The 27,772-nt window shown below is 39.3% G+C and overlaps 1 protein-coding gene across 1 annotated transcript in view; it reads left to right on the top strand.

The window, feature by feature from the left end:
- grik4 (glutamate receptor, ionotropic, kainate 4) overlaps positions 1 to 27,772 on the top strand; it is a 266,801-nt gene that overhangs the window by 114,010 nt on the left and 125,019 nt on the right. Inside the window, exon 3 of the mRNA XM_068584583.1 lies at positions 10,604 to 10,737. Within this exon, the coding sequence (XP_068440684.1) occupies positions 10,656 to 10,737 (82 nt within the window). The 5' untranslated portion in view covers positions 10,604 to 10,655. The remainder of the gene's footprint in view (positions 1 to 10,603; positions 10,738 to 27,772) is intronic.

The raw sequence follows: 27,772 nt of genomic DNA, 5'->3' as shown, positions 1-27,772 counted from the left end.
AATTAAACAACGAACAACAATACATACATTCAAAACATTCTTGATCCCATAAGCGAGCTGACGGCCGCAAGGATCACCCTCCTTTATTTCTTTCATGCAAGACTTAGCAAATGGATTTCATGCATCTCGGTCACCCTGTTACAAAAATTAAATACCAATATTGAGCTTGAGGAAATGTTACTGAGGATTTTGTGGTTGGGATGATAACAGTTATCATATTTTATAGTGCTCGACACCGCATAATATACACAATTCATGGACACTGTGTTATGAACGTCATTAATGTTTAATTCATTTTTATAGTCAAACAAAAGTCCAACACGCTGAATATGTGCTAAAAATGAGCAGTGGCTTCATCAGTCGGTGGTTAAGTGAGAAATTACCTGATCCGCCAGATGTTTTTTTTACAAGGAACCATCCGAGAAGCCGTCATTGGAAACTTTTTAGATAAGGGCAGGCACATTCCAAGAATACACGCAGGTAATTGGATAAACCATCTGTCAATCAAACTCTTACTAAAACCAGTTGGGAGAAGAGCAAAAAACTATTTTTCATTCATAAAAACATTTAGAGCATAGAACTAAAGAAAATGCTCTCCTGTTCTGACGGTGATGCTATTTCAGCAAGTGACATCACTAGGATCCAGAAGGTGTGCTGTCTGATATTAATGGGTGTAATTTTGATGTGTGTATCATGGGAAAGTGCTGGTGTAGGAGCAGTGTGTCCTTAATGGCTGTGGCTTTACACGGCAAAGAAAACAACCAAAGAGCACATAGATATGCCTATAATTGTAGCATTAGAAGGATTTCTGGCTTGTACCTCATTAGGGGAACAGCACACGAGGCCTTTGGGCCTCTCAGCACAACAGGGAGAGACAGACAAATAGAGAGGGAGAGAGAGATTGACATGGGGATGAACTGAAACTATTCAACTTCACAACACACCAAAGCTCATCCATGACATGCAGTACACCAAAGAGTGCACACATGAAATAGAAACATACATGCTGTCCTGTATGTAAATGCTGTGATTGATAATATTTATTTGGTTTTGCACTTGCTTCCAAAAACGATTACATCTTCCAAGTTCATGTGTGATGTATGATGGCTGTGGTTATTTCCTTAAGAAGTTGAGGCCTATGGTCACAATATGGTTTCTACTGTAGCGTGACTCACTGACTTAAGTAAGACACATGTGGCAACCAGTTCACTTTCTACATAGTACCACACACAGCAGTTGTGTGTGTTGTTAAAATCCTTGAGCAAGACTGTGCACCTTTGTACACAGTCTTATTTAGTCCTGAATAAGACCGCTGGCACAAATATTTGGTGGTAACAAGGAAAAATACCCTGAATAACATGCTCATTATTTAATTTGCATGGCCTTTACATGTTCCGGCTTTAGCTCATCAATAGTAGTCTTCAATATGACTTGGCATTAGTGCGACTATTTTTAGAAATATAAAACACCTACGAATCTAGCCTGCAGTTTGACCCTTACAGCTGTTTAACCAAGCTGTTAGCGGTTGGGGAGGCATTGATTTTTAAATCAAGTTGGTTTCCCTTCAATGTGTTTGGCCACCTGGGAGCCGTAGCTACCAGAGTCTGCCAAGGAACTGGTTTTCAAGCAACACCGCCTGTCTGCTTATGACTTGTGTTTCCGCCTCCATCGCTGCCTCCCTTTCATTGCCCTTGGTGTTGCAGTGCTGTGCAGTATGATTGAGAATGTATATCCCTATGGAGCCTTCTGTGGCTCTAAGTCATTGAGTACAGAGTGTGAAGGGCATCTTACACACCGAGACAATACACACACAGGTTAGGGTCAAACACACACCAAGTTTGACCTGTGTGCATCCGCACATTACACTCTACAGACGGAGAATTGGTAGTATTGCAGTGGCACACATCAGGAGTGGTACCACTTGAGAGGAGATAGATAAGATGAGCATTTGTTCCACATCCATTCATTTGATTCAGCTTTGCTCTCCCTGCCCCCCTCATTCTCTCTTTCTTTTATTTATCTTCTTCCTGAATTTAAACTGAGTTCTGCCTCTCCACAGGCCACTGTGTAACGAGGCCACTGTGCCTTTCCCTCCAGGAAATTGAAAACACTGCAGCAATCAGACGCACTTGTAGGTGTGAGTGCAATAAATCATTTAATTAAATTGTCCTTTTTTTCTGCTCAAAATGTACATGTATGATACAATAGTAGTTAGCATTTTGTTATTTAAAAACTTATTTTGGAATAATTTTACTCATGTAAATGCTTCCTATCTTGATCAGAGCATTGTAATTTCCACATTATATTATTTTTAATTCTGACATTTTGGCAGCATGCCAACTGTAAATCAAGCCTCTGATTTTCAGAATATTCCTAATTGCGGTGATAAAAGTGGAGTGGTAAAGTCTGTGGCGGCTGGGCAGAGCAAGGTTACTGCTACATTTCCCCTTATTGAGATAGTATTTGGTGAGCGATTTATTACCTGTCAAGTCACTCCCATCTGCCTGTGGTCTGATTGGCAGTAAAAGAGCAAGGGAAAATGGGAGGATGCTTCTGATGTCCTTGCCATCTCTAGTCTTGTGTAATTGTTTCTCCTCCCCTTTGTACTGTGTTGTAGCTGCCTTTGCTTCTCTCTTCTTGCAGACTGTATGAAGAATGTACAAACTCACTGTTGGGCAGAGCTAAATGGTAAATTGGCTTTTGGCATGCATATAACGCATCTCCAGGCTTCCGACCACTCCAAGCACTTTACACTACATGTCAACATACACCCATTTACACACAGTTTAATACACTGATGCACACACACACACACACACACACACACACACACACACACACACACACACACACACACACACACACACATACACACACACACACACACAGACTTATATCTTGCGCTAAGACACTTCAGTAGCGGACTGGAGGAGCCATGGATTAAACCATTGATCTTCTGTTGGTGTGATTATAAGTTGCACATATTGTACTGACATGACACATATGCTCATGACTGATTTTCTTTTTTGTTATATCTTAAAATGTTTTAAATATTGATGGGTCGGGCTCACCTGAGATCATCCTTAATTCTGCCTTGTTCTGGCTCCCTGTGTTTGAACACAGTTACATCAGTTTTGGCCATATTTCTTTCTCCATTTTTCACTGAAACTTTGTGAACCATCTTACAATATCACTGTCTTCATACCGCTTTACGTCTTTACAAGTTCAAGCTGAAACACTGGTACACCTTTTGCTATCTGAAATGATTCACATGCTGAGTTCCACACATGTTGTCTGTGTATTTATTTCATGTCAGGTTTTGTTTTTAACACTGTCATATAGTGTAAATGATAATATTGTGCAATACAACGTTGTCTGTTAATGGGAGTTTTGGATGAAAAAATCTGCCTGCCGAAGGTAAAAACATGCAAAAGAGGGGAATTTGAGACTTTAAATATATACGAGCATGTTTGTATCTGTAAACCCTCTTTTAGACTTGCACCCTATCAAGTCTATTGACTTTCCCTGCTTTCTGAATTTTGAGTATTTGGAAAATTAATTAATAATATTTTCAAATTGGTCAATGAATTGCTTCGCTACAATCTTCACTTGTTACTCTCTGTCTAGACTGTAACTTGGCAGTGTTGATGTGATTGCAGGATGTTTGCAACCCAGAGCTCCAGGATGGCACGGCTGATTCAGCTACTGTAACAAAGATATCAAAGTAACAAAGTACAGTGTGACATGCAGAACAATGGGTGCTGGGTGTGCTTCAGATGAATACACTGGGGACTTGTGTACACACATTGCTTTACAAGATCTATGAGCCCAGTAAAATATGGAACGGCAAATCATATTTTTGACTAGTAACACTACTTTTATTTTTTTCCTTCCAGTACACTCTATCTCTGAGTTCTTGACTGCTTGCTTCTTTTTTTCTGTGAGCAGTGTGGGGCATCCAAAGGCAGAAACCATATCTGATACAGTTAAATTGTTTAGGAAAGGAACTGTGCTGTGTTGAATTACTCTGCTGACTTACTGTGTTTCTTAAACAACTGCAGAACAATATAGAAAAAATGTATTCCAAGAATTTTGTATCCAGTATAAACTGCTAATTTCTCTAAAATATTGCTAATTGATCCACTGCAAAGTCTGCCTAAATGCCCTGGGCTCCTCACCAATCAGAAAATTGGATGAAGTCCCTCATTAGTGTAACATCAGCCAGGTTTTCTCAGACTCACTACTCCTAGATATTCAGATTCCATTTCATGAACTGCTTTAGAGCCGTTTCCATCAACCTTGTATGGCCCCTGACAGGGAGACCACTGAGATTTGGTGTTAATAAAATGGGTGTTTACTGCTGGGAGATGTTGGTGAGCATCGGGGCTGGCTTTGACAGTCCAGTTCATTCCAGGCCAGAAACTCTGAGGTCGCTTCAGAGAACTGAACAACAGCTGTAACATGTACAGGTTATTTCATATACAAATACCTTCTCACTTTCTCCTTTATTGAGTTTATTGTTTTTTCTCATGTCGAAACATTCCAAATAGACAGACAGATGTTCTCTATGAACTCACTGCAAACAATCACCCAAGGAGTATACATATCACATGCATATTAATTTCTTGCAGCTTCTCGAAAACTTCCTTGAACATTGGTCACACATCACTTATTTCCATCTACAAGTTGCTTTTGTGCCAGTTCTGAGACTCCCAATGCAACAGGACATGAATATATGCAAATATATGTGGCTCATTATGCATCTGACTTGCCTTTGCTTCAATCTGTCAGTTTTAATGGGCCATTGGCAATTGAATTACATGTCGTTTGATGTTGATTGACAGTTTTGATATTTGGATTGTGTTAACGGTTGTTCTGACAGGCAAGTCAAACAGCTGTCAGACCATCCTGGCCTGTCAATTGTTGATCCTAGCCATCTTGTCCTGTTGACATAGTCCAGACAACGTCACTGTCATATTGTCTCGTATTGTACTACTGGATGGGAAGTGGTTGACTTTTGGTCTGCGTTAATTAGGCTAAATAAGAGGGGAAAAAAGATGAATTGGTGTCATGGGATGCAGAGCGAATTAGTGCGATAGCCAGTCAGTCAAACATGATTATTATCTCAAGTCAGATGCCATTCAATCGAGTCTGTGATCCATTACCCATCAGTGTATCTGATGTGAAGGTCAGAGTACAAACTGCTGTACTTTATTTATACAATACAGCATGTTCTCTAGGAGCGCGTGTGTGAAGTTTGTAGTTTAGTGCAGGAGTGGATCCCTACAATATAAACCTTTCTCATTGCTCATTTTAATCTACTTTTGAGATTCAAATATAGAAATATTGTGCATATTTCCCCCAGTTGCACACACACATTCTCACACAACACGGGGAGCAGCGTGTTGACAATGAGATTAAAGAAAGATGGTTGTATCGCTTCAGAGTATCTGTTTTGCTCCACACGCTGTATAAATACAATGGCCTATTTGTCAACTATGACACTGATACTTAACAGCAGTCTGGGCTGCAAGACTTTTGGTGTCACCCTGTAGCTTCCATTAAAATGGGATTTAACCAAAAAATGGATTTTATGTGGGTGTTCTGAATTACTGTGTTTCTATTGAAGAAGCATAGTGGATCTATTGAACCGGCGAGTGGAGAAAGACGTATTAGTCATTTGTCAGAAGGAAGAATGCTATTCCATTCTTGAATATAGTAAAACAAATAATAAGAATCTTCTTCATTCTTTAATGACATTCTTTAACTATTTTTTAATAGTTTCCAATACTTCAGCTAAATGAATTAATGCAAATTCATCCAAAAATAATTATTAACATCTGTATACTAATTATCAGAGTCTTTTGTCAATTGTTTCAGTTCTTTCCATGAGCACTAAAACATTCCTTTTAAACATTTGTTTTATTTCTCTCTGCAGCTAACGATTCAGTATTTTATTTAAACCGTTAATAATTAAACCTTTGGCTATTAGGGGAAGACATAAACATTTTTTTTTTAAACAAGCTGATGGGTTGTCTACTTTAGTCTGCTAAACATCCATGTGGAGCAATTATCATATGTTCTATTATATTGTATCTTTGTTCCACAGCAGATATAAACAACACAGCTTTAGATTTTTTGTTTATTTTTTTGTCTCTCAAGTCACTCAGTTCTTAGCCATATTTTCTCAAAGTCAAATACCATTTTAAAGGACTTTGGGGTAAGGAAACTACAGTATACAGTCTGTGTTATACTTCTATATCTGAAACCTTCTCACCGTGTTCACAACAGCTATGATTACACTGCAGTCCACTTTTCTCTGATTTCATCTCACCATCTCAGCCAGTTTTTCTGTGAGGAAAGAAACAAAAGAAGAGTTACAATAGCCGGGTTTTATTTCATGATCCTCAGCCTATTCAGTATTCAGGGGAGGCTTATACTGAAAATGCAATGGGCACAACTCTATACAGTATGATTGCCTGTCTGTCTATTCATGCCAACTCACAGTAAAAGTAATCTGTGCTATTGTTCTCTTCATTCCTGCACAACCCAGTCTCTCTCTGCAGGGACTTTTAAAGTTGTTGTCGATTGTGTCGCTTAGGAAGAATCATATTGTCATGAGGCTTCTGTCCAATGTGTGTGACTAACAATATCTATAAATACTGCAGCAGTGGCCAGTCCAAATCTAGTATTTAACATATGATTGTTTTAAGTGTGGTGCCAGACAGGCAATGTATGATGACCCAAATCTGCCTTCAAGGAAATCATTAAAATGTTCAATTGGTGATGGGGATGTTTGGAGAGAGAGAGAGAGAGAGAGAGAGAGAGAGAGAGAGAGAGAGAGAGAGAGAGAGAGAGAGAGACTACCTTTTGTGTCCATGTGTCATGTTGTGGTAACCTATTATTTGAAGTGTTATTATGTACAGGAAGAAGTTGTTCTAGATAAGAGGAATGGTTATTGCAGTTACTGAGGTCAGTGAAGGTCTTATGACCTTAGCGGCTGTGAAACCTGTCAATCATCCAAGGGGTGGGCGGCACACGTGGGAGTACCTGTGATTGTCTCAGAGAGTGAGGTGGGACGTAAGAGAAGCTTTAGCGGCGTTGACCGTTGTTTTTCGGCGCTAGCCCATAGTAGCTTGTACACTGTGTGCCGTAAATAAATAGAAACAAGCAAGATAGGGTGTCATAGTTTTCCTTACCATGGCTGCACAAACACTTGAGTTTGCGCTCTGTTGGATACAGACTGTTAGTGCATGTGAACTCTGCCGGCACAGATTAGAAATATCTAAGTGATATTTACAGCTAAGGATAACAAGGTGCCTAACAATTATAATACAGTACAGGTATGGATTGATCTGTGTTTGTGTGTCGTAGTTCTCATGCAGAACGCAAATTGATTCAAAAGATTCAGGAGTTTTGAGAAACAGCGCCAATCATTGAACTTGTTCTTCATTTCCTCCTGTATTGAATGCATTGGAACGCTAACATGAACCAGCTGATCACAATGAAGAGCTTTTAGTGTTACGGATTGCATCAACGACCAATCTAAAGCCTGCCAAGGCTTCTGTCTCTACTCACAGGTGATTTAGTGAGTAGGCTGCTTTACACACAGTTCCTGAGCTACCATTGACATTCATTTGCCGTAGTTACTTTCAAGGGTATTGAAACAGCTTTGTGTCGTTTTTCTTTTTTCTTTTTACTTCCAATTTAAGGAAACTAAGTAGTGTGTTTGTCAGTCAAATATGTTGCAGTTGTGTGTTAAGAATCAAGCTAATCTGGAGAAAAATGCATCTTCCCTGTGCTGCTGCAGTACAACATGTACTTTGAGCTATCAGTTGTTAGTTCTATAAGAGCATTTCCCATTGTCTAATATATGCTGCTCTAGGGTCAGGCTGATTGAACATTAAGCGTGGGAAGCCCTGTATGAACGATGAAGCAGTAAGGAGTTTTTAGCACTTAATTAATTTTGGAACGGGCTTCTTATTTGATGCTGTTTTTCTCATTTTCTGGGCTCTTCAGGGGAAGGCTTTTTGACCGACGTTATTTGCATAGTTTTCTTAGGAAAGGTGATGAAATGATCTTGATGTGTTGACAGTCAAATCCAATAGTTCCCCTGGGCTCTCCTGAGCAATAACGAGTATAAGGTAGTCTGAGAACCCACATGCTCCGTCTTATAGTCCATCACAGGCAGTGAGCCAGCAAATGTTGTCAACAAAATAAACGCTAGGCAGACAAGATTGACATAATCCCGATTGTAAAAAAAACCCTCTTTTTTCACTAGGTTTGATTTCCTCTTGCCAGTGTGTGCCACTAACCCTGACATAATTTGCCAAAAATATGCATGTTAGATAACTATATATATATATATATATATAAACAGATGATTATTCTTTTGTCTTTAACACTGTTGTTTGCGCCCCCCCCCCCCTCCAAAAGAAAAAAAACAACAACTTTGTATCTTTGTATTCCTTTTAGTTAAGTAAGTTCAGTAAAAACACTGTTAACACAGTTAATTTGTTCAGGGTGTAAGGAAGGTTACAAACATAAATACACACACACACACACACACACACACACACGCACACACACACACACACACACACACACACACACACACACACACACACACACACCGAGAGAGTTGCGTATAATCATACACTGGCCTCATATGGTTTCACACTAACTGCTTGGAAAGGGCAGAATGTTCTTCTTTATAAAACTTACGATTTTATTTAGTAGTTGTGAACCAAAAGGCTTAATAATATTGAATGGACAAAACATACCATCCAAAGGAACCTTTTTCATACATAGCTAGAGTACATGCTATACATTATCTAGAACTATCAGATGCCTCAATCTTCTCTCTGACAAAGCTTTTTGTCCATGTATTACATTAAATCAACCTACAAGAGATCCAGAGAAACGCATGGCCTTGTTGTACAAAAGTGACTTACATCCAAACAGAATAGTTTTGTTCTGTGGACCGTCACATCATCATGTTACCAATCTGCTGCTGAGATTCATCTCAACAGTGGTATAGTGCACACTCGTATACAAGTCAGCAGAAGTACACACTAAAGCCTGAGGCCATAAAAAAAAATATAATAATGGTTCCTTACACAAAATATAAAAATCCTTCCTCTGCACACAGGAGTCTGAACTCTGTTCTGTCCACTGTGTTGTTGTAAACAGTTCTAGCACTTTGGCAAGCTGCCACCAGTTCTTGCAAGACCTCCCTATAGGCCTCCAGACCCCGCTCTTTGAGTTTGGTCCTTTAGTGAAGTCCAGCTGGCCAGCTAAGACACTTGCCCAAATCCAGAAAACAGTCACTACCTAGAGAGACAAATGTGCTACAATTTCTGAAATAAACAAACAGGTACAAACACAGTTGAGTGGACTCCTGAAAATGTCATTGTGGCTACATTTGCACCTCTACTGGCGTTGTTCCTGTACGAAAATAGAAGCCTGAGTCTATTGAGTCTGGCTGTGCTAATCTTGCTGCCTGCCATCTTCACATGTGTACCGTCTGACGTTCGGATGATTTGTCCTCCATGCATCCAATAAATCTAACTGCTGACTATATTTGGAAAGATGAGTCAAACGATACTTTGTTTGTCCTGTCCTGTCCAACAAAGAGTCTTTTATTCAGATTATTTCCCTTTCAGTGCACTACTGTCACTGTGGTTGCACTGACCTGTAGTCACTTCTCTCAACTTCTTCAAAAACGGTCTATTCTCTGCAACATAAACACTGACGACACACAATACCGTGCCCTCTGTCCCTGCCACAACCACCCACGCATTCACTTCATTTAATAAAGATAAAATAGCAGCGTCTTACCTTGATAAAAAAAAGAGAACAGGACTTCTATGTATCAAGCATCTAAGAATAATTTCAAGGAAGTTAGTCAAAAAAGGACTAAAAATACCATGAATACATTTTTGAAACTTTTTTTCACTCTCACACTCAAATTGTGTTCTGACATTAACGGTGTGTTGTGTTTTTCCTTAATATTTCTGGGGTGCAATCAAAACAACAAAAACACTGCCAGACTGAATCACGCTTGAATTGATGCAATACAAACTGAACAAATCATAACCAAGTGTTACATCTCTTTTTTCGCCACTTACACATCTTCACCTTATACGTTGATGTGGAAACCTTGTCAGTAAACGTGACCTTATTTACACATCCTGTAGAAGATAATCTATCCATTTGGAGTCATGTGTCTGACCACAAATCATCAGGACACGTTTGGATCCATGTAGCACATAATGGAAGGTGCCTGTGAGCTCATCTATCCCTCTATGCCACACACATTAAAACCCAAGAAGCAAACTTACCCATTAACACAGAAAAACCAGTAAAAAGAGGAGAAAATGATTTAAAACGTGCATCGGCCTAAGATTCACTAAGCAGCCTTTCCAAACGCTCAGCAACAGATTCCGAACATGCAATAGTAGTGAGAGACAGATGGAGAGCACGAGAGAAGGAAAAACACGTTCTGCAGGTCAAACACTCTGCTGCACTGCTTTGTATTTTGTGTGTCCCTCTTCATGTGGGTTGATGTATAAATGGTGTGCTCTGCTTGTATATTTTTCAGGTGGCTGTGACAGGGGCACCCCCGGGGCAGGACCCATGAGGAGTCATAGAAGATGCTCACAGCCTGGGCGCTTCTGCTCTTCTTAGCCATGTGGGTGAGAAGCACCTCTGCTGGCCCGCTCTCCTTCAGAATCGGTAAATTTGTATGACTAAATTGCAATATTGTACAGTCTGGTAGCAGTGGAAAAACTGTTGCAGACACACGTTGACCCAGGAGGTCGTATTTGAATGGTTCAGAGCGAGAGAGAAGCTCACACTTTTAGGATATCCATACATGCATACAGTGATTTGTATTTTCCATAGTAATTGATACATCTGGGAAAGAATGAATTTCAAATTGTAATGATCAAGTTTGCGTTTAAAGCAAAAAGCTGTTTGATTGTCAGCTCAAATTGATAGAACAGTCTAACTTCACCGTCTCTCAAGGGAAAAATTGGCTAAGAAATTCAATCAAAAGTGTTGAGAAAACCCCATGTTTCCCCAGTCACATATGGCTGCAGGTATCAAGCGGATCCAGACTGTATGAGTGGATTTAACACAGTCCTAATTGGCTCAGAAACACACCAGGCCCAACGTGGACAAAAACATTTCTTCTATGGTGTGTTGCAGAGAGAAATGCAATACATATCTGTGTAGAGTTTAATCATGGAAGGCTATATGACAATGTGCCACATGCATCCATTGCACAGGTATAATAACACGTTCTTTCTCAAAGGAACAGATTAACATGTTTTTCTAGTCTATTTGGAATCTGTAACCATAACCATGGTCTTAGTCCTGACTCTTTTTAAATCCTAATGTTGATTTATGCTTTAACCCAGAGGTTAAATATGTTTTATGTACAGGTTGCTTTCCCCCCTGTTGTGAATGTCAGGTGAAGCTCAGTAGACGTTTCACTGACACATTACAGCATATATTGCGATCTTTGACGTCACTATGGGACCATTTAAAATAGTACAGAATAGGATTTCCATCATTTCTGGCAAAGTCAATATGAAGCCAGCAGTTTAACACAACAACAAAAAGTCTAGCAGAAACCTCTGTGATGTTCTGCTTTGGCAGGTTGCTGGACCACGGTTAAAGCTGACTAGACGTTGCAGCTGAGAAAGCATGGTTCAAAAGTCTCATAACCTGCCAGAGTCTGTTGGTAACCAATGGGAGTTGTTCCTTCTGGTTATTATTCTCCTCTAGTCAGCAGGTCTCTGACACCCTGTCACTTGCTCCCCGTGCACCAAACATTTGACTGACACGCTTTTAATTTATTTATGTGTAGACCTTTTGTCATAGGCTTATATATTCTGATATTGAACTGGACGGAGGCGTGTGTGTGTGTGTGTGTGTGTGTGTGTGTGTGTGTGTGTGTGTGTGTGTGTGTGTGTGTGTGTAGTTGAGGTAGTTGAGGTAAAGATGGAGATTGAAAGTCAGATTGATTCCCCAGCTCCCAGACTGATCCCATCATTGTCTATGAGTGGCTTGTTTTATATTTATAGCACAGTTATCAAACTTTTAGGAACACACAGCTGAGAGGAAGATTTGTTGTCAGGGGAAAATGGTGGAAGTTATGAACATAAAATCAATATACAAAGCCCCATGTGATTATTGTAAGGCTATTTAAACATCAAGTAAACTCAAATGATTCAAAACAAATAGTTTGCCTTTGTGCAAGCGAGTCTCTTCTCGAGCTGTGCATTGAATCCAGGACATTATAAAACTGCAGTGCAGTGCACTCATTTCTTGAGGAATGTGTTTCAATAATGATGAAAACATTATTTAGTTGAACTCCGAGACATTTCCAGCTTTTAGAGGCTCATAAATGCATATTGGATCTTTAATGCAGCCTATTTCTGATCTTTCCCTTTGATCTTGACTCCTATTGTGTGAGAACATCTATTTATCCCTCCAGTATTTGGAGTCTTGACAAAATGGTGTGAGTTCAACTGTCAACTTTGAACAGTATCTTGTTCTGTCATACCTTATTTTTGAGCAAGATATGTGTTGTGCCATTCTCCCGTCTGCTCTGTTTCACAGAGCCTTAAATCGTCGCTGTATTTTGAAAACAAAAAGTTCATTGTATCAACAAAACCAAGAACAAAGCATCACTTTTTTTGTGAATATTGTTGGATAATTGACAAGTAGCTCCATCTCTCCGCATTCTCGGCCACCTTACACCTGATAGTACAAAAGCATCTCTGCAGCGATGAAAGCTTTTGTTTGTCTGAGTCATGTTGCATCGTTGCTGGATAATTAAGCATCTGGCCCGTTGCTTTTCTTCTAATGTCATCTACTCACAACACCAGTCTCTTTGCCAGAGTAATGTCAGTATGTGTTTGTGGGAGCTCTGCCTATGTATGTGTGTGTGTGTTTATGCACGAGGCAGTATACAAGGCCTAGATATGCACGCGCACAGGCAGCCGGACACACATTGCAAGGCACACCAAGGCACGGAAACAACCACATTCCCCCAAACACCACAACAAACTCCATGCCATTTGTGCTCCGGGAGATGGTATTTAACGTGGCTCTCCCACGAGTCCTGCCTGGCTGGTGTAATGTCACTGTCTGGCCTTCACTGAATGTATCAGGGCCAAAAACAACCTCCCGCCCCTGCCACATTCCCGCCAGGACCATTCAGCAGCCAGCAGCAAGCTCAGTAAGGAACTTATCTTTGTCTCTGCTGTTGTGTTTGGCAAATCTCGGGATAAAGTGTACTTTCATTTGCAAATAAGTTGGCATGTATGGCAGGTCGACATGCCCCCTGATCAACCTTCCGATTGGTAAAATAGGTACAAATAAAAGGTTACTTTCCTTTCATTGTTCCCCTGCTGTGGTAACTCCTAGTGTTGTTGGAAGTTGTTGCAGAGTACTAATAGAGCGGTATTGATCCAAGAGAGTATAAATAATCACTATAAAATACCAACGAGACAAGGGAAGTTTTTACTCATCATGAATAGCATTTAATAGACTAAATTAAGGAGATAAACACATTAAATATATTAGGGGAAATCAATTCACACAATGACAGAAAATTCTGATGAGAAGACCTCTTTTTGATTCAGACATTTTGCTACTTGAGTAAATAATTAAGCAAGGGAAGATTTTGCATAATATTACATTAGAATCCTTGTTTAGTACCATATGGTGCAGCTTTTTGTTGTAGGTGGTATTCCCCCATTATAAAGTAAAAAAGCCCTGCCAGCCGTCTATTTTCTCACTGCAGAGAACTCACGCCATAAAAAAAGACTCTCTCTCTCACACACACACTCACACACACACACACACACACACACACACACACACACACACACACACACACACACACACACACACACACACACACACACACACAGACACTGCTTCTGTCCAGTCCAATATTAGAATGTATAAAAAGTAGGAGTAAAGCAAAATGGTGAAAAGTGATCAATGAGGTTTTTTTTTTAATGTCACCTTTTTCTAATGATCAACAATTTTACTTTATATTAAGAGATTCCAAATCAGAGTTTGACAGACGGGAAGCGGACATGTCTGTTTATTAATAAGTCCAGAGCGGCCATCTCATCAAGTCCTCTCCTCTCTCTGAAGCCCTCAGACTGGTCGTGATCAGAGGGAAGGCCTTCTTTGAGACCAAGCTAAACGTAGCGGTTGTGTTGCCATGAAACTCTCTCTCTCTCTCTCTCTCTCTCTCTCTCTCTCTCTCTCTCTCTCTATATATATATATATATATATATATATATATATATATATATATATATATATATATATATATATATATATATACATATATATATTTAGAGCATGTGTAGTCTCTCTTTAACTAGAGTATGGATTCATATCTATTGTTATGGAAATCTGTTTTAAGCAACAGACAATTTCTCCGACCAGTGCATTTTTATTGTTCATAATTTGTGGAACCAAAACTTCTATGATATTGATTTGTAGTGCACTACAATGCCCTGAAATAAACATATCAAATGTCATGCTACAATAAAGATATATATATATATATTACTTAACCTTTAAAACATCTGAAGTTGCTAAATATTTATAGATGGATCAATCTGTCACCCTGTTATTCCACTTGTAAATCTATCAATATGTACTTTGTTTTATGGATTATCATTGAATCTAATTTCAAAACATGTATGCATTGTCAATATACAATTTACTTGGAATGAGTTATGCAAGGATTGGGAGGGGAATCTAATAAAAAACAGATATTCTCCTGCCACTGACATTTCATGAAAATCACATTTCTTATTAGTGGGTACTTGGGGACACTTCAGAAGCTAGGCTGTCTATTTTTGTTGCTTTTCTTTGCCAATTTATTCATTAACTTTTTAGCCTCTCGGATGCCCCTGGGCATCCAAGACTCATAAATTTCCTCTCAAAGAAAAAACACGATATTTTCATTCTGCGATTATCCCACATTGCATGCCACCTATAGGCAAATACATATGTCGTTTTGGACTTTTACATCCATAATGGTTTGTCATCTTCTGCTTGGATTAAAATGAGAGTGTATCTGTTGTGTGAGGCGCGCGAGTGAAAAACACATACGATACACTTGCAGTCTAGACAGGAAACAAACCAATTGTGGGATGTTTTTATGCAATCAAACATCAAAGCAAAGGTCGTTGCAGTACGGTGGCATTTCACTGTTTTATTAACATTATTTATTGATAACATAATTTACGTAATACAAAAGGATAAAGTACATTGATTTATTTCATACTATCCCAAATTAGAACATTTTCAACATTAGAATATATTGTTCTTTTAACAAGAGTTATGGTTATGATGTATTATCCAGTGAAATTTGTATCTTTGTAGTCAGTGAATACATTTCACTTATGATTGTTTCTATACTTGTTTAAACATATTATATAGTTGTTAGGGCTGGGCAAGTTAACGAGTTAATATCGCGTTAACTTTTCAATCAATTAACGGCGTCAATTATTTGATCATGCGTTAACTGCATTTTTTTATTTAAAAAAATATTTACAAATTTGGGCTTTTACTTTGAAGGTGATAATTTATGTCCGCCCTCGGGCTTCCCTAGCATTACCGGACTATTTGCCGACTTGAGCCAGACGTGAAAGCACGTATTGTTTTGTAGGATTGGGAGGGGAATCTAATGATTCTAATGATCTGTCCTTAACGAGCACCGCGGAGCGAGTCGCCTCTCAAAGCTTCACAAGAGGTCACCTGCAGCTCGCGCTGCAAGTTCCGCGTCCCCGGATTGAACATTAATCGCGCATGCGCAAAGCCGCTGCTGATACCTGTCGGCTGTCCTTCACATCTCCACCTCGTTCAAGCAGACGTCAGTGCACTTGTTCAAGTCAACACAGACTGGACTTTTCTCACTGAGGAAGAAAAACTGAACTGAAAACATGAAAAGCACTTATTGCTAATTAATTACTGGTCTATAACATCTTCAAGAAATAGTACCTGTTCAGAGAAAAAAAAAGGAAAAAATATTTATAAACTATATGTGTGTATGTTAACTTGCTGTTGCTCCAGAGTGCTGTTATATTGTTCTGATAACATTACTTTAAAATAAAAGCTCCAATACACTAGTGTTTTACTTCATTATTGAATTTGTCGCATAATGTGATTAATCGGGATTAATCGCAGAAAAATCATGCGAATAATCAGTTAATTTTTTTCAACTTTGCCCAGCCCTAATAGGTTGTCTCTCAGCACTTATAAAAACAGCATTTTTTAACAGTCAACATTGTTTCAAATGTGGAACATCTGACACAGAACTATTTTAATCAATTCTGCAGTTAATGAAGTTTGCATTTGTTCAGGTAGTAGAGCGTGTCACCCTTCAATCAGGGGGTCGGCAGCACCTTGCACGGTAGCCCCTCCCACCAGTGTATGCATGAGCGTGAACGGGTGAATGACGGGTAGAGTAAAAGCGCTAAGAGCAACGTCCTTTACAAGTACAAATGAATTTAACATTTACCAAGTCCATAAATCATGTCATCAGCTGACAATCCCAATCTGACAATTTATTGACCCGTTACTAAATCCGGCCCCTTAAACTTAGACTGACCAATCGAGGTGTAGAATTGACCAGCTTTGATCACGCTCCATCGACCCTCATGTTTCTTCATTTTTGGGCTGGTTTTGTGAATTTTGAGCTTGTCATCAGAATCACAATCAGAAACATTTTATTGCCACGTAAGTTATTACAAACGAGGAATTTGTCTTGGCGGAGGGTGCATCATAAAACACAACAACAACAACAACAACAACAACCACAACAACAACAACAACAACAACAACAACAACAACAACAGGGAACATTTAACTGTACAAGTGAAAGTATAAAATTTGGATTAAAAAAAAAACAAGTAAGTAAATAAGTGAATGCAGTCATGGTTAAATGTTGTAGATACTTGTTGAGGTATACATTTCTAAAATGCTATGTTTCTACATCAAAATCTTTTGAGGTAACATTAGCTGAGAAATTAGCACATTATGAACTAGTGTTTGCACTATGCTATGCGAACTACTGAAGGTATAATACATGTATATGTATATGTATATATGACTGCTGCCTTGGCTTTTTATAACATGCAGTGAATTAAACTCCACTGCACTGTACAGGACCAGTGTTGTTCCCTAATTCCATTATCTTCTGTCTTGATCACTAATATATGTCTTTGTAACTAGTGTTCACATTACTAGCTTGCAGATACTTATTTAATTTTGCTTTTTGTTTAGCCTGTCGGATGGAAACCGTTTTCTGAGATTTCATTTGGTAAGGTTGGTGAGATCTGTGAGTAATCTGCAAAACAAAAACAATGCGCAAAAAAATGCCTAAAAGCTGCATTAAACTGGAGATTAGGATTTGTATATTTAGTGGGTTTGGTAGCACTTGCAAACCTGTAAGATTACAAAAAATTATTTGATTGAAAGTTAACAAGAACCAATAATATAAATCAGTTCCACACCCAAAACTTTAGCCAAAAATAAATACTGGTGCATGCAGGCTCTGTGAAACCTGCTGCTGTACTCACAACTCATACACTGCAAGAAATCCAGCCTGAGGTTTAATAAACGCAAAGTTGTCCTAACATTACTCGAAAAGAACGCTTCGAGAGCACCTGCGAGAATTGAGGGAGCGGACTGACTCCACGGGAGAAAGTCAGACTAATCTCTTTGCTCTCTTTTCCACACTCAGTAGGAGAACAAGTTGGAGGATTCTTGGTGGGCGAGATTCAATTGGCTTCACTTTCTCAGCAGCAGAGGATGAGTTTGCAGCATCTTTACCCGGCCTCCCAAGGAGCAATTGTGTGTGCTGCTTAAATACCCGTAACCTAACATTACACACACAGAAATATTAAATAACACTTTTTTTTTGTTCTGTGATTGGTGATTGTGTGTTATTTCAGACTCCACACTTAAATGTAACACAATTATAGATCGCATTACATTACATGTATGTTTCACATTGAATGCATTTTTTTTTTAAATGATTTTAAAAAAAAAAAGATTTATTCCACCAGCTACCAGCTACAGTATGATTAAGGTATTGTAAAGCTAAGGCAAATAAAACACCAGTGACAGTAGTGGTTGTAGTCTTAAAACATACCCATTTTTTCAAATCTGCACTTTAGCATGAATGTCCGACATGCTCATCAACTACAGTCCACTTCTTTCTTTTTCTTTCCAAAAGGCCACATTGCTCCCTGCATCGATGTGGGAATTGGGCATACAACAAGTACTGTAAAATCATGCAGTGTGAGCACAATGTCTCGCGTGTTTGGTCTTGTATGTGTGCACACACATGTGCTGTCCTTTGTGTGTCCGGACACTTGGGGCATGTAGTGTGATCTGTGAAATTTAGTTCCACAGGTAGCGCCTTATAGTGTAATTAGCCCTGCTGAGCTAAAACTGACAAGTCAGCAGTAGCACTCTGTCAATTCCCTCAGTTCAACCCTACACTCACAGTGACTTATTAAGGCTGGCTGCTGGAACCACCACGGCTTAGTCATTGTGCCCTTGCCTCCAGTCAGCTTTGTTTTGCCCTCAAACACTCTTGACTCCAGTTGACAACTATGAAGTCATTTAACTCACTGTCACTTGAAGAACAGGGAAGATGGCACATTGGCAAAGAAGAAGAGTAAAGTACTGTTAGGGAATGTGTTGTTTTGAATCGTAGCCTTCGTTCCTCTGATGTGACATTTTCACATGTCTCTTAAGAACGGAGGTTAAAGTAGAGGCTGATATCCAACTGGGAGCCATGTTCGTAGACTTCATGATTAATCTCCTTGCTTGTAGTTGTGTTGTGCAAGTCGCTAGGTTAATGGCGCGCAGACATGTGTACGCACAAGCAACAGGACACATCTGAGCTAAAGCCCTTTTTAGGTGACCCCCTGTTACATGAGCCAAATGCCCAGTTATCTCTGTTACACTAAGATGCCAGCAAATGTAATTAAGAAATATCAGAAGGAATATGGAGCTTAATTAAATTACAGTGTGTGTGCCTGGAGGCAACAATGTTCTTTGTCACAGGATATGTATCCTCAGAAGTCAGTCGCCCGATTTGAATGGTTGCTCAGGATTTTATGGGAGGAAATTGTATGCTTTGAGTCAAGTGGAGCCCGAGTACATGCAGAGACAAATCTCAACCTCAGCATCATCTGAAAGAGGGGGACTTTATGATTAATCTCTAAGGTTTTAATTACCGGGGCAGGTGCTTGGACCAATCGTTTAGTTAATGGCAGGCATGGCAGACAGGAGTGATGTTGTGCAATTATGCACACTGCTTTGCCCCTGTGCTTACCACATACATTATTCAGTCAATCTGATAAAGTCACACTGTGTGTGTGTGTGTGTGTGTGTGTGTGTATACTTAGTTTCAATCACACACACAAAACACACACACACACACACACACACAAAACACACCCCTCTGACTTAATGTTAATTCTCACTGGGATTGGTAAAGTCAAATTCAAATGAAGCGTTGCTCATTTGCACGCATGTGTACACACTATATGTGCTCATAAAAAATTTGTTTGACTATCTTCAGCTACACACACACAAACATGAAAACATTGGTACTTAAATTATTAACAAACTAATTAGAAGTTGTGTGGTGATGTTTGTAGATGTGTAATGGAGCTTGCTACATGCTGAGATGGAAGGCTTGAGCTTAGTACAAATGAGCCCATGAACAGTTTCACTGTGCTTTATAGTCTCGGTGTGGAATAAAGGATATGACCCGGGCGTTGTACAACAGAATCATGGAATGAGGTGAATGCTGATGTGGAGATGGCACATTATTTATAGTGGTCTATAGCCTTTTTACATTAAATATTACGTTCAGCTGTCAATCAATTCTTTACACTGAATAGCTGCAGTAATGTAATATTGAATCTACTCAAGAGCAATCATTTCCCATATTTATGTTAAGACCTGTTAATGTAAATATTATTTATGTCCATGCACTTCCATGGAAGAGGTTTGGGGCAAAATCGTCAGTCCTCATTCCCCATCTTAGTTTAATATGAGGCTTCAGCTGTCTGAGTTTATCAGATCAACAAAAGTATCTTTTAATGTCAAATTTAGTATAGAACAGAATTCCCCAATCAATAATTTCCATTGTGTTGGAGGGACGGTAAAACAAAGAATTTAGTTCTGAAAAGACTAACGTTGGAAAATACTTACTTGGTTTGTCTAACTCACCGCTGAGGCCTCACATTAAAAAGATTAAATCCAATTTAAAATGTATTTTGGCGCAGGATACAGCCTATTGTGGATTGTGCCTATAACACTACAAATGAATAAATATAGTAAGTATAACCTATTTTAATGGTCAGCTTGCACCTAACTATTCTTGTAAAAATTTGATTGCAACGAATATCTTGCAACTCAACATTATTCAAGTTGGACGTATTGTTTTTGCAGCAGTAAGCTATCATTCCTATCCATAAAATATTCACATCATCACATTTTGCCTCAGAAACTCAGGTGTTACATTTGACCAGCGGGTCAGAGTGTTTGATTCTTTCTTGTTTCTCCAGATAAAGAACTCAGATGTGACATTTCATGTCAACCTAAGAGGAACATTATGCCTCATGCATTCATTCCATATCTCTTAGATTGGTTTTAAGTCCCCGTTAACATGCTGAGGCGACACATTAACACTTTGCCCTGCATAGAAGAAGCAGGAAAGCTTTTTCCTTTGTTTATTATTATCCGTTCCACATTTGCATCTTACAACACTGCATCACCCGGACAAGGACATCTATTTCTTCTTAGCAGGGGCTGTTTTTGTGCAGCGGATCTCGACTCTCCTCGTCCATTACAGTCAGTGCATTGTGGAGAAAGCAATGCCCTTAAAAGAAATTAGAGGAGATGATTTGATTAATCATGATTGATGCCAAACAAAAACTGTAATTTATTCCCCCTGTCGAACCATTTTACACCTGCAGCTTGTGTGCACCGCTGCTGTTATAACATCTTTGGTCTCAAAATGACTAAATACTTGTTGCCACGACCAACCATGCAAGCTCCATGAACTCATGCCAGTGCTTGCGCTTATGCCTTAATTCACAAAAATATAGCTATTAATGCTGGAAATGTTCATTTTTTCTCCTGTGGAGAGCTATTATCTACTGGCAGGTAGCAGGGGAACACAGCTTTTGTTGACTGGGTTTTGATTAGAGCAGAACAACACAACATCAATGCCAATGACATAGATGAATGCACTAGCTCATGCATATACAGTACTTAGGCCTCAACAAGGCAGGTATTTTATGTCTCTATCTGTATATTTGTAACTGTGCTGCCAGGGTTAGGGTAAACTTTAACTTTTCTGATGTCGGCTTATTTAGCGAGAGAGGGCAAGCTCAATTCGTGGCATGGGCACCTCATAGAGGCATGTACGTTTTTTTCCGCAGATGCCCCTAATGACGTAGAGGCATGTCCGGTTCACTTCCGGTTTTCAACTCAGACGCCACAAATTAAGTAGGCAGTTGCCAATAATTCAACGAAATGCCACGGCTTTTGCCACTAATTTATGCGTATATATATTATATATACACACATACATATATACACATACATATAAACACATACATATACGATCGTCCCTCACTATAACGCGGTTCACCTTTCGCGGACTCGCTGTTTCGTGGATTTTTTATTTTAATTTTAATTTTTTTCAGCTAAAGTATGAACGCGCATTGTGTTCGGCGTCCTGATTTGCTAAGGGACTGTACGCCCTTGTCAGTTAATCTTCTCCGTGCAGTGTCTCCTGTACAGTACAGAATACGTTCGGTACAGAATACGTTCGGTACAGAATACGTTTGGCGAAAAAGACAGCGCAGCGGCTCCCGAACAAAGAGGCATGGTCAGAGTACCTTGTACATTGATCATTAAAATGAAATTTGTTAAACATGTTTGGGCTTATTTTTTTATTCCGCGAAAGTTTGAACTTTGAGAGAAATGTGAGAAAATGTTACTGCCTGTCTGAGAAAAGTGTATAAAAGTGTGTGGTTCGGGGTTTTACGGCCTTAAAACATGTAGAATAATTCTAACAAAATTAAGCTGATTACTTTGCGAATTTCATATTGCGGGTTATTTTTAGAACGTATCCCCTGCGATAAACGAGGGACTACTGTATACACATACTATATATATATATATATATATATATATATATATATATATATATATATATATGCACCGTGCAACCGGACATGGCTCTTTGGGGCGTCTGTGCCACAAATGGAGCTTGCTCCTACTGTATTTAGCCGCTCGTTACAGTGGTACAATCGTTATGCTTCGACGGCGACATCAGTAGTAGCTGTTACATTGTGTTCTGCATCACTTGAATACAACATTACTTATTAAAAAGCAGAAAGCATGATTTTGTTTTGCATGGGTTTGAAGAAAGCTACAATGGAACAAATACATTTTCACATAATGTCACTAACATAAATATTTATATATGTATTTCCTATTTAGAAACAAAGTAAATAAATTAGTCCTGCCAGGGACAACCAGAAAGTAGCTTACTAGTATTTTATGTGTTTTAATGGAGAAAATAGCAATACACCATTTTTCAATGTTTTCATCAAATTCAATTTACCTTGAAATGTTTTGTCCTGGTCACCTAACAAAGCAAACGTTCCTTCTTTTAAATACGTTTTCATCTCAGTAACTGCATCTATAGAATTTGTAAATAATGACAATATTGCAGGTGGTTATATTCAGGGATGACTGAATGGTAGGTTGGTTACATACCTATTTTTAACTAAACTAATTAGCCCTCTAGTGTGTCTGCATGTGAACAGAATCTCTTCATTGTCAGTGATTTTCACAACTCAATGAATTAGTGGAGTGTACGTTTAAAGTAGAAACACCCTGTAGGCTATAATGCAATCCTGTTATTGAGTTAACTGTGACTGACACATGTTTGACATCACTAGGAACTATCTCAGTACAATTAATTCTAGAGAGCAGTCTTCACTGTCTTCCACACACACACACACACACACACACACACACACACACACACACACACACACACACACACACACACACACACACAAACACGCGTGTAGCACATTGTCCTTGCAGTACGGGAAACAAGCATGTATGGCTTTATAGCTCAATTTGATGGCAATGGGTGTGAGCTTGGAACATCACAGACTATGGGATCTGCTCCATTAGTGCGGGAAAACACCAGTAATAGTTGAGATTAGAGCACTGGGGAGATGCAGCCCAGTTCTATGGCAAAGCGGTTTCATTGACCTACCATGGATGTGTTTTTTTCTCTCTTATTGTCTCTGCCTTACTGCAGTCGGTAGGGGCTGTGGATGGTGCAGCAGGGGATTTGTATTATTTCTCTCTGAAGTATAATTTCTTTTGTTTATACAATACGGTTTCTCATTTTTCCCCTCTTTCTACCAATTCATATTTGCAATTTCTCTTGTGCTGCTTGTCACTGTTGACCTGCAGAGGGTAAAGATGACCATGTGTCTCCTCTGGTTCGTTTGGAGTCAACAGCTGCAGCCATTCATCTGACATGGAGCTTCACAGAGGCTTGCTCAATCTACCCCGGTCCCAGCCCACTCTACACAGGCACCTTGACCAATACAATTACAAGTGCAGCAACAGGGACATAATCTGTCTGCAGGCCTTGTGGAGGTGGGCGAGTGCTTATATCTGTGGGCAAGCTGGGTGTGTTAGGTAGTGTCAAAACTTGTAGGCCATGTTCAATATCAGCTGGATGTGGCTTTACAAACTTCAATAACAAACCTTGAGAAGTATTAATCTTTGAGTTGTCATTATTTTTCACTTTCACATCAGATAGTGAGACAAGACTACAAACAGAATTAATGCAAAATAAGAAGAACAAAAATGTATGTTGTAAAAAGATAAACAATATATATATATATATATATATATATATATATATATATATATATATATATATATATATATATATATATATATATATATATAGTTGACTTATTTAGATTGAGTATAAAACCTTAGATACAACTATTTTCAGAACACCTATCTGAGTCAACATCCATAATAAGCAAAGGGTTCATATTTGAGAAATACAAGGTGCATTCAATTATTGAAATGCCAAGGCCATTTTTAAAATGTGTTACAGTAGCCTCAGGCTAACTCAGGGTTTCAGAAATGGGTGTTGGCTTAACAACACGACACAAAATAGCAAAACAGTTTACTTGGGCATCATGTTTAATGTATTGGTGAAGTTGAAAAGGAAGCATAGCCTCTGAATTCAGCCTGCTACTCTGCTGGTTTACTAAATTTGATTAAATTTGCTGTTTTAGCATCTTTGGTTGGTTACTTGCACATCTGATATGCATACAATCAATAGCGCATAAGTAGAGTTGGGACCTTTAATAATTTACCTTTCCATTCAACATTTTCGCAAGTACTACTGCTGGATTTAACATTTACCAAAACAACTTTCAGAAAACATATTTTTGCAATGTATTTGTCCTAGTAGTCTGTTAATACCGACCTTCTAACAAGCAGTTGGTGTTTTTGCACCCTGATTTGATTGCTGTGCTCTGCTGTCAAATGGCTTTTCTTATCTCATCCATCCATTTTGTACCTGCATGAGCAATTATACTCTCTCACACACACAGACACACACAGACACACACAGACACACACACACACACACACACACACACACACACACGCTTGCATATGGATACCCCTCTCCCATGGCAGATTTACACGCTCCTCCCTTGACACCCCATTCTGTCTTTCCCTCTCCATTATGCCACATCTTTGATCATGGCTCGCAGTGAAGAGTTTGGCGAGTTCTCAGAGCGTCCCCCACCAGCTGGTGCCAGGCCCTCTGCCATTACATCGGCTGCAGCGCCATGGGCAGATGCCATCCTTGCCTCAAGCACCACCTCTGTTGACACAGATGCCTTCTGTGTGCAAGTGTGTGCACCTACCTGTGTGCTAACACAAACGTGTGCATTCACTAGCCCTACTATCCATCTTTCTATCTGTGTGTACATCTATTGCATTGCCTGCTGTTTTGATTTGAAATGAAATGCCATGTGTTCATGGTAATTTAGCAGACTCTTCACCAGGAGGCAAGGGATGGCATCTTGCTTAATGGTTTACTAACCTTGGGAGGGACTTTTAGTTGGCTTGGTTGCAGTTCGAGGGAAGTTTTTCACCAGATATGATTCCGTTTGTGAGGAAACAGGCAACAGCAGAGCACAACAGTTATGTATTAGTCACAGAAAATATGGTTTCTTTCTGTGATTCCACTTAAGCAAGAGAGACTGATCAATAAAACCTCCGTCATAAGGGATGATTGTAGTGAGTTTTCAGAAACAAACTGGTTTCTAAAATGTAACACAATCCCTGATGTTGTATCAATGGTGCACAGTTAATTATGCCCGTGTGGCCGTTGCCTAGTGACTGCATTCAAGTATGTTTAGTGTTATATTGCACATTAACATAAGAATGTCAAACTTCTAATATAAATAAGGAATGATATATCTAATTTAAAATGCAATTTATTTTTATTAAGAGTTGAAGGTTAGAAGAAAGCGAAGATGAAGGTATTGATATGAAGAATGGATTTGATATATAAAAAAAAGATTGGGGGGTTCGGTTTCCATAAAACAGCCTGAAGGAAAAATTCACTTGACATCTAGGAGTAAAATAATTAAAACAGGAACCTTTATTTGTTGCAAGGAAGGCTCAGAGTCAGAAGTACAAGGTGATAGACAAATTGCACATCCAAGACTGCTCAAAGATCTCTCAAAGAACCACCTCTTAAATACTCATCATGACCCACTAAGGAAACCCTCATGAAGTCTTTGGCCTCATCGGAAACCTTTCCCCAACTCGTCCCATAGAGCGGTTTGAAAGAAATGGTCATACGATAACAAAGGAACTGCACATTCTTTCAGACAGAAACCTACAGGTTCCCCAGTCTCACTGCTATCAGGAGACATGCTGAGTTTGTGTGTGAGATTAAACAGAGACAGTAAGATGAGAAGTCTGAATATAACAGTGAAACAGTAACTGATTAAGAGTGAATGTGTTTTTGTTCCAACTCAACATTACAATGTCGCAAGAACAAAGAAAACATGAATAAGGACACAGTTAATCAAAATCAAATGACAGAAAAAATAGCTGGACTAAAAAAAGAGAAGATTGCAATGAAATCGGTCTGATGTTGACCGGAGTGCAGTACTCAAGTTGTGTGATTGTGCTTCAGTTTAACTCTGGATATTTTCAGTTGACACACGTAAGTGTTTTCATGAGCTAATTATTTTCTTGGTCAATTTACGATATTGTTTTCACGTCTGATTATTTGGACTCAAAGTAGGAGCTTAGAGTTAGCATTTTATGTGACACCAAAGCACACATTGCAACCACAAAATAAACAATGTAAAAAATATGACAATTTGTGCCAGTAAATCAAGTAAACATGATTATCTATTTTCATGAAAAAAAAAAAACTTCAAGGAAGAGGACTATTTTGATGTTGATTAACATGAATCCAAATAGTTTGCCTCTTCACATTTTAATTTCCATTCTTTTTGGCCAAACATTTTACAGTAAAACTATAAGAATATTGGAAATAGTATTTCATTTAGTTTTTGTGAAATCTTCTTATTTTAACTGAGCCGCTGCATAGTACTTTGCTTCATAACATTTCGATCATCATACATCCAATGAGTCAAAAAGTAAGAAGTTCGGACCAGTAAACAGCAAAGAATCAGATGGATTAAGGTGCAGGTGGTGGAGAAATGACTAATGGCATGGCAGGACATCATGGACACTGTTGATAAGATATACCCACAGGCACAATTAAACACACACACACACACACACACACACACACACACACACACACACTCACACTCACACTCACACTCACACTGCAGGGACTCTAGGGCGGTGTCGCAGTCTATTAACAGTGTGCAGACAGGTAGGCTATTTTCACCGGGCAGCCAACTGTGTTATTAACTGGCTCTGCACTGAATCAATTGACAGGTCTCCAGGTGTCACTGTGTGCTAACACGCGTGTTTGCGTAGCTCTTCTCCTTTCCTCTTTTGCTTTTCCGGTCTCCATCACCGGCTCTCTGATTGCTCTGGGTCAGTGGATGATTGTCCCTCTTGTATTTCTGCTATCTCCTTACCTAAGATTACACAGAGTGCTGTCCTGTAGGGAAGCGCCATGGATTACCGTCCACTCCCACTCACCCGTGTCATCTCCTGCCCTGTCCCTGGTTTCCTCACCTTATCAGCTGCATACACACTGGTCCACTAGTCCTATTGCAACTCCCGCCGACAAAAGCATGTTGTTTTATTTGTTTCTGACTCACACAAACTGAAGCAGAGCTACACGTAGATGCACACCGCATCAGAACAGCACACAGTGTTCATCCTGAGAGATTTCTCAAGGACTACCATTTACATTGTCAACACTCCTGTTCTGTTCACGAGGGAAACCTCTATAGTCCGTACCTGCATGATAACATCTGACACCGACTCTACTTTCAGCACTCATTTATAGAGAAGTGCCATGGTGGCGTTAGACCCCACCGAGCCATCTGGGGCCCATGCTGTGTTTAGGTGCAGGTATAATGAGGCACAAGTAGCCTTCAGTTGAAGCACCAGATAG

The sequence above is a fragment of the Clinocottus analis genome, unplaced genomic scaffold (genome assembly GCF_023055335.1).
Source record: "Clinocottus analis isolate CAN_PGR_092001 unplaced genomic scaffold, fCliAna1.0.p SCAF_2, whole genome shotgun sequence".
Taxonomy (NCBI): domain Eukaryota; kingdom Metazoa; phylum Chordata; class Actinopteri; order Perciformes; family Cottidae; genus Clinocottus; species Clinocottus analis.
The sequence above is the reverse complement of the archived record's forward strand: the minus strand, read 5'-3'. Positions and strand labels throughout refer to the sequence as shown.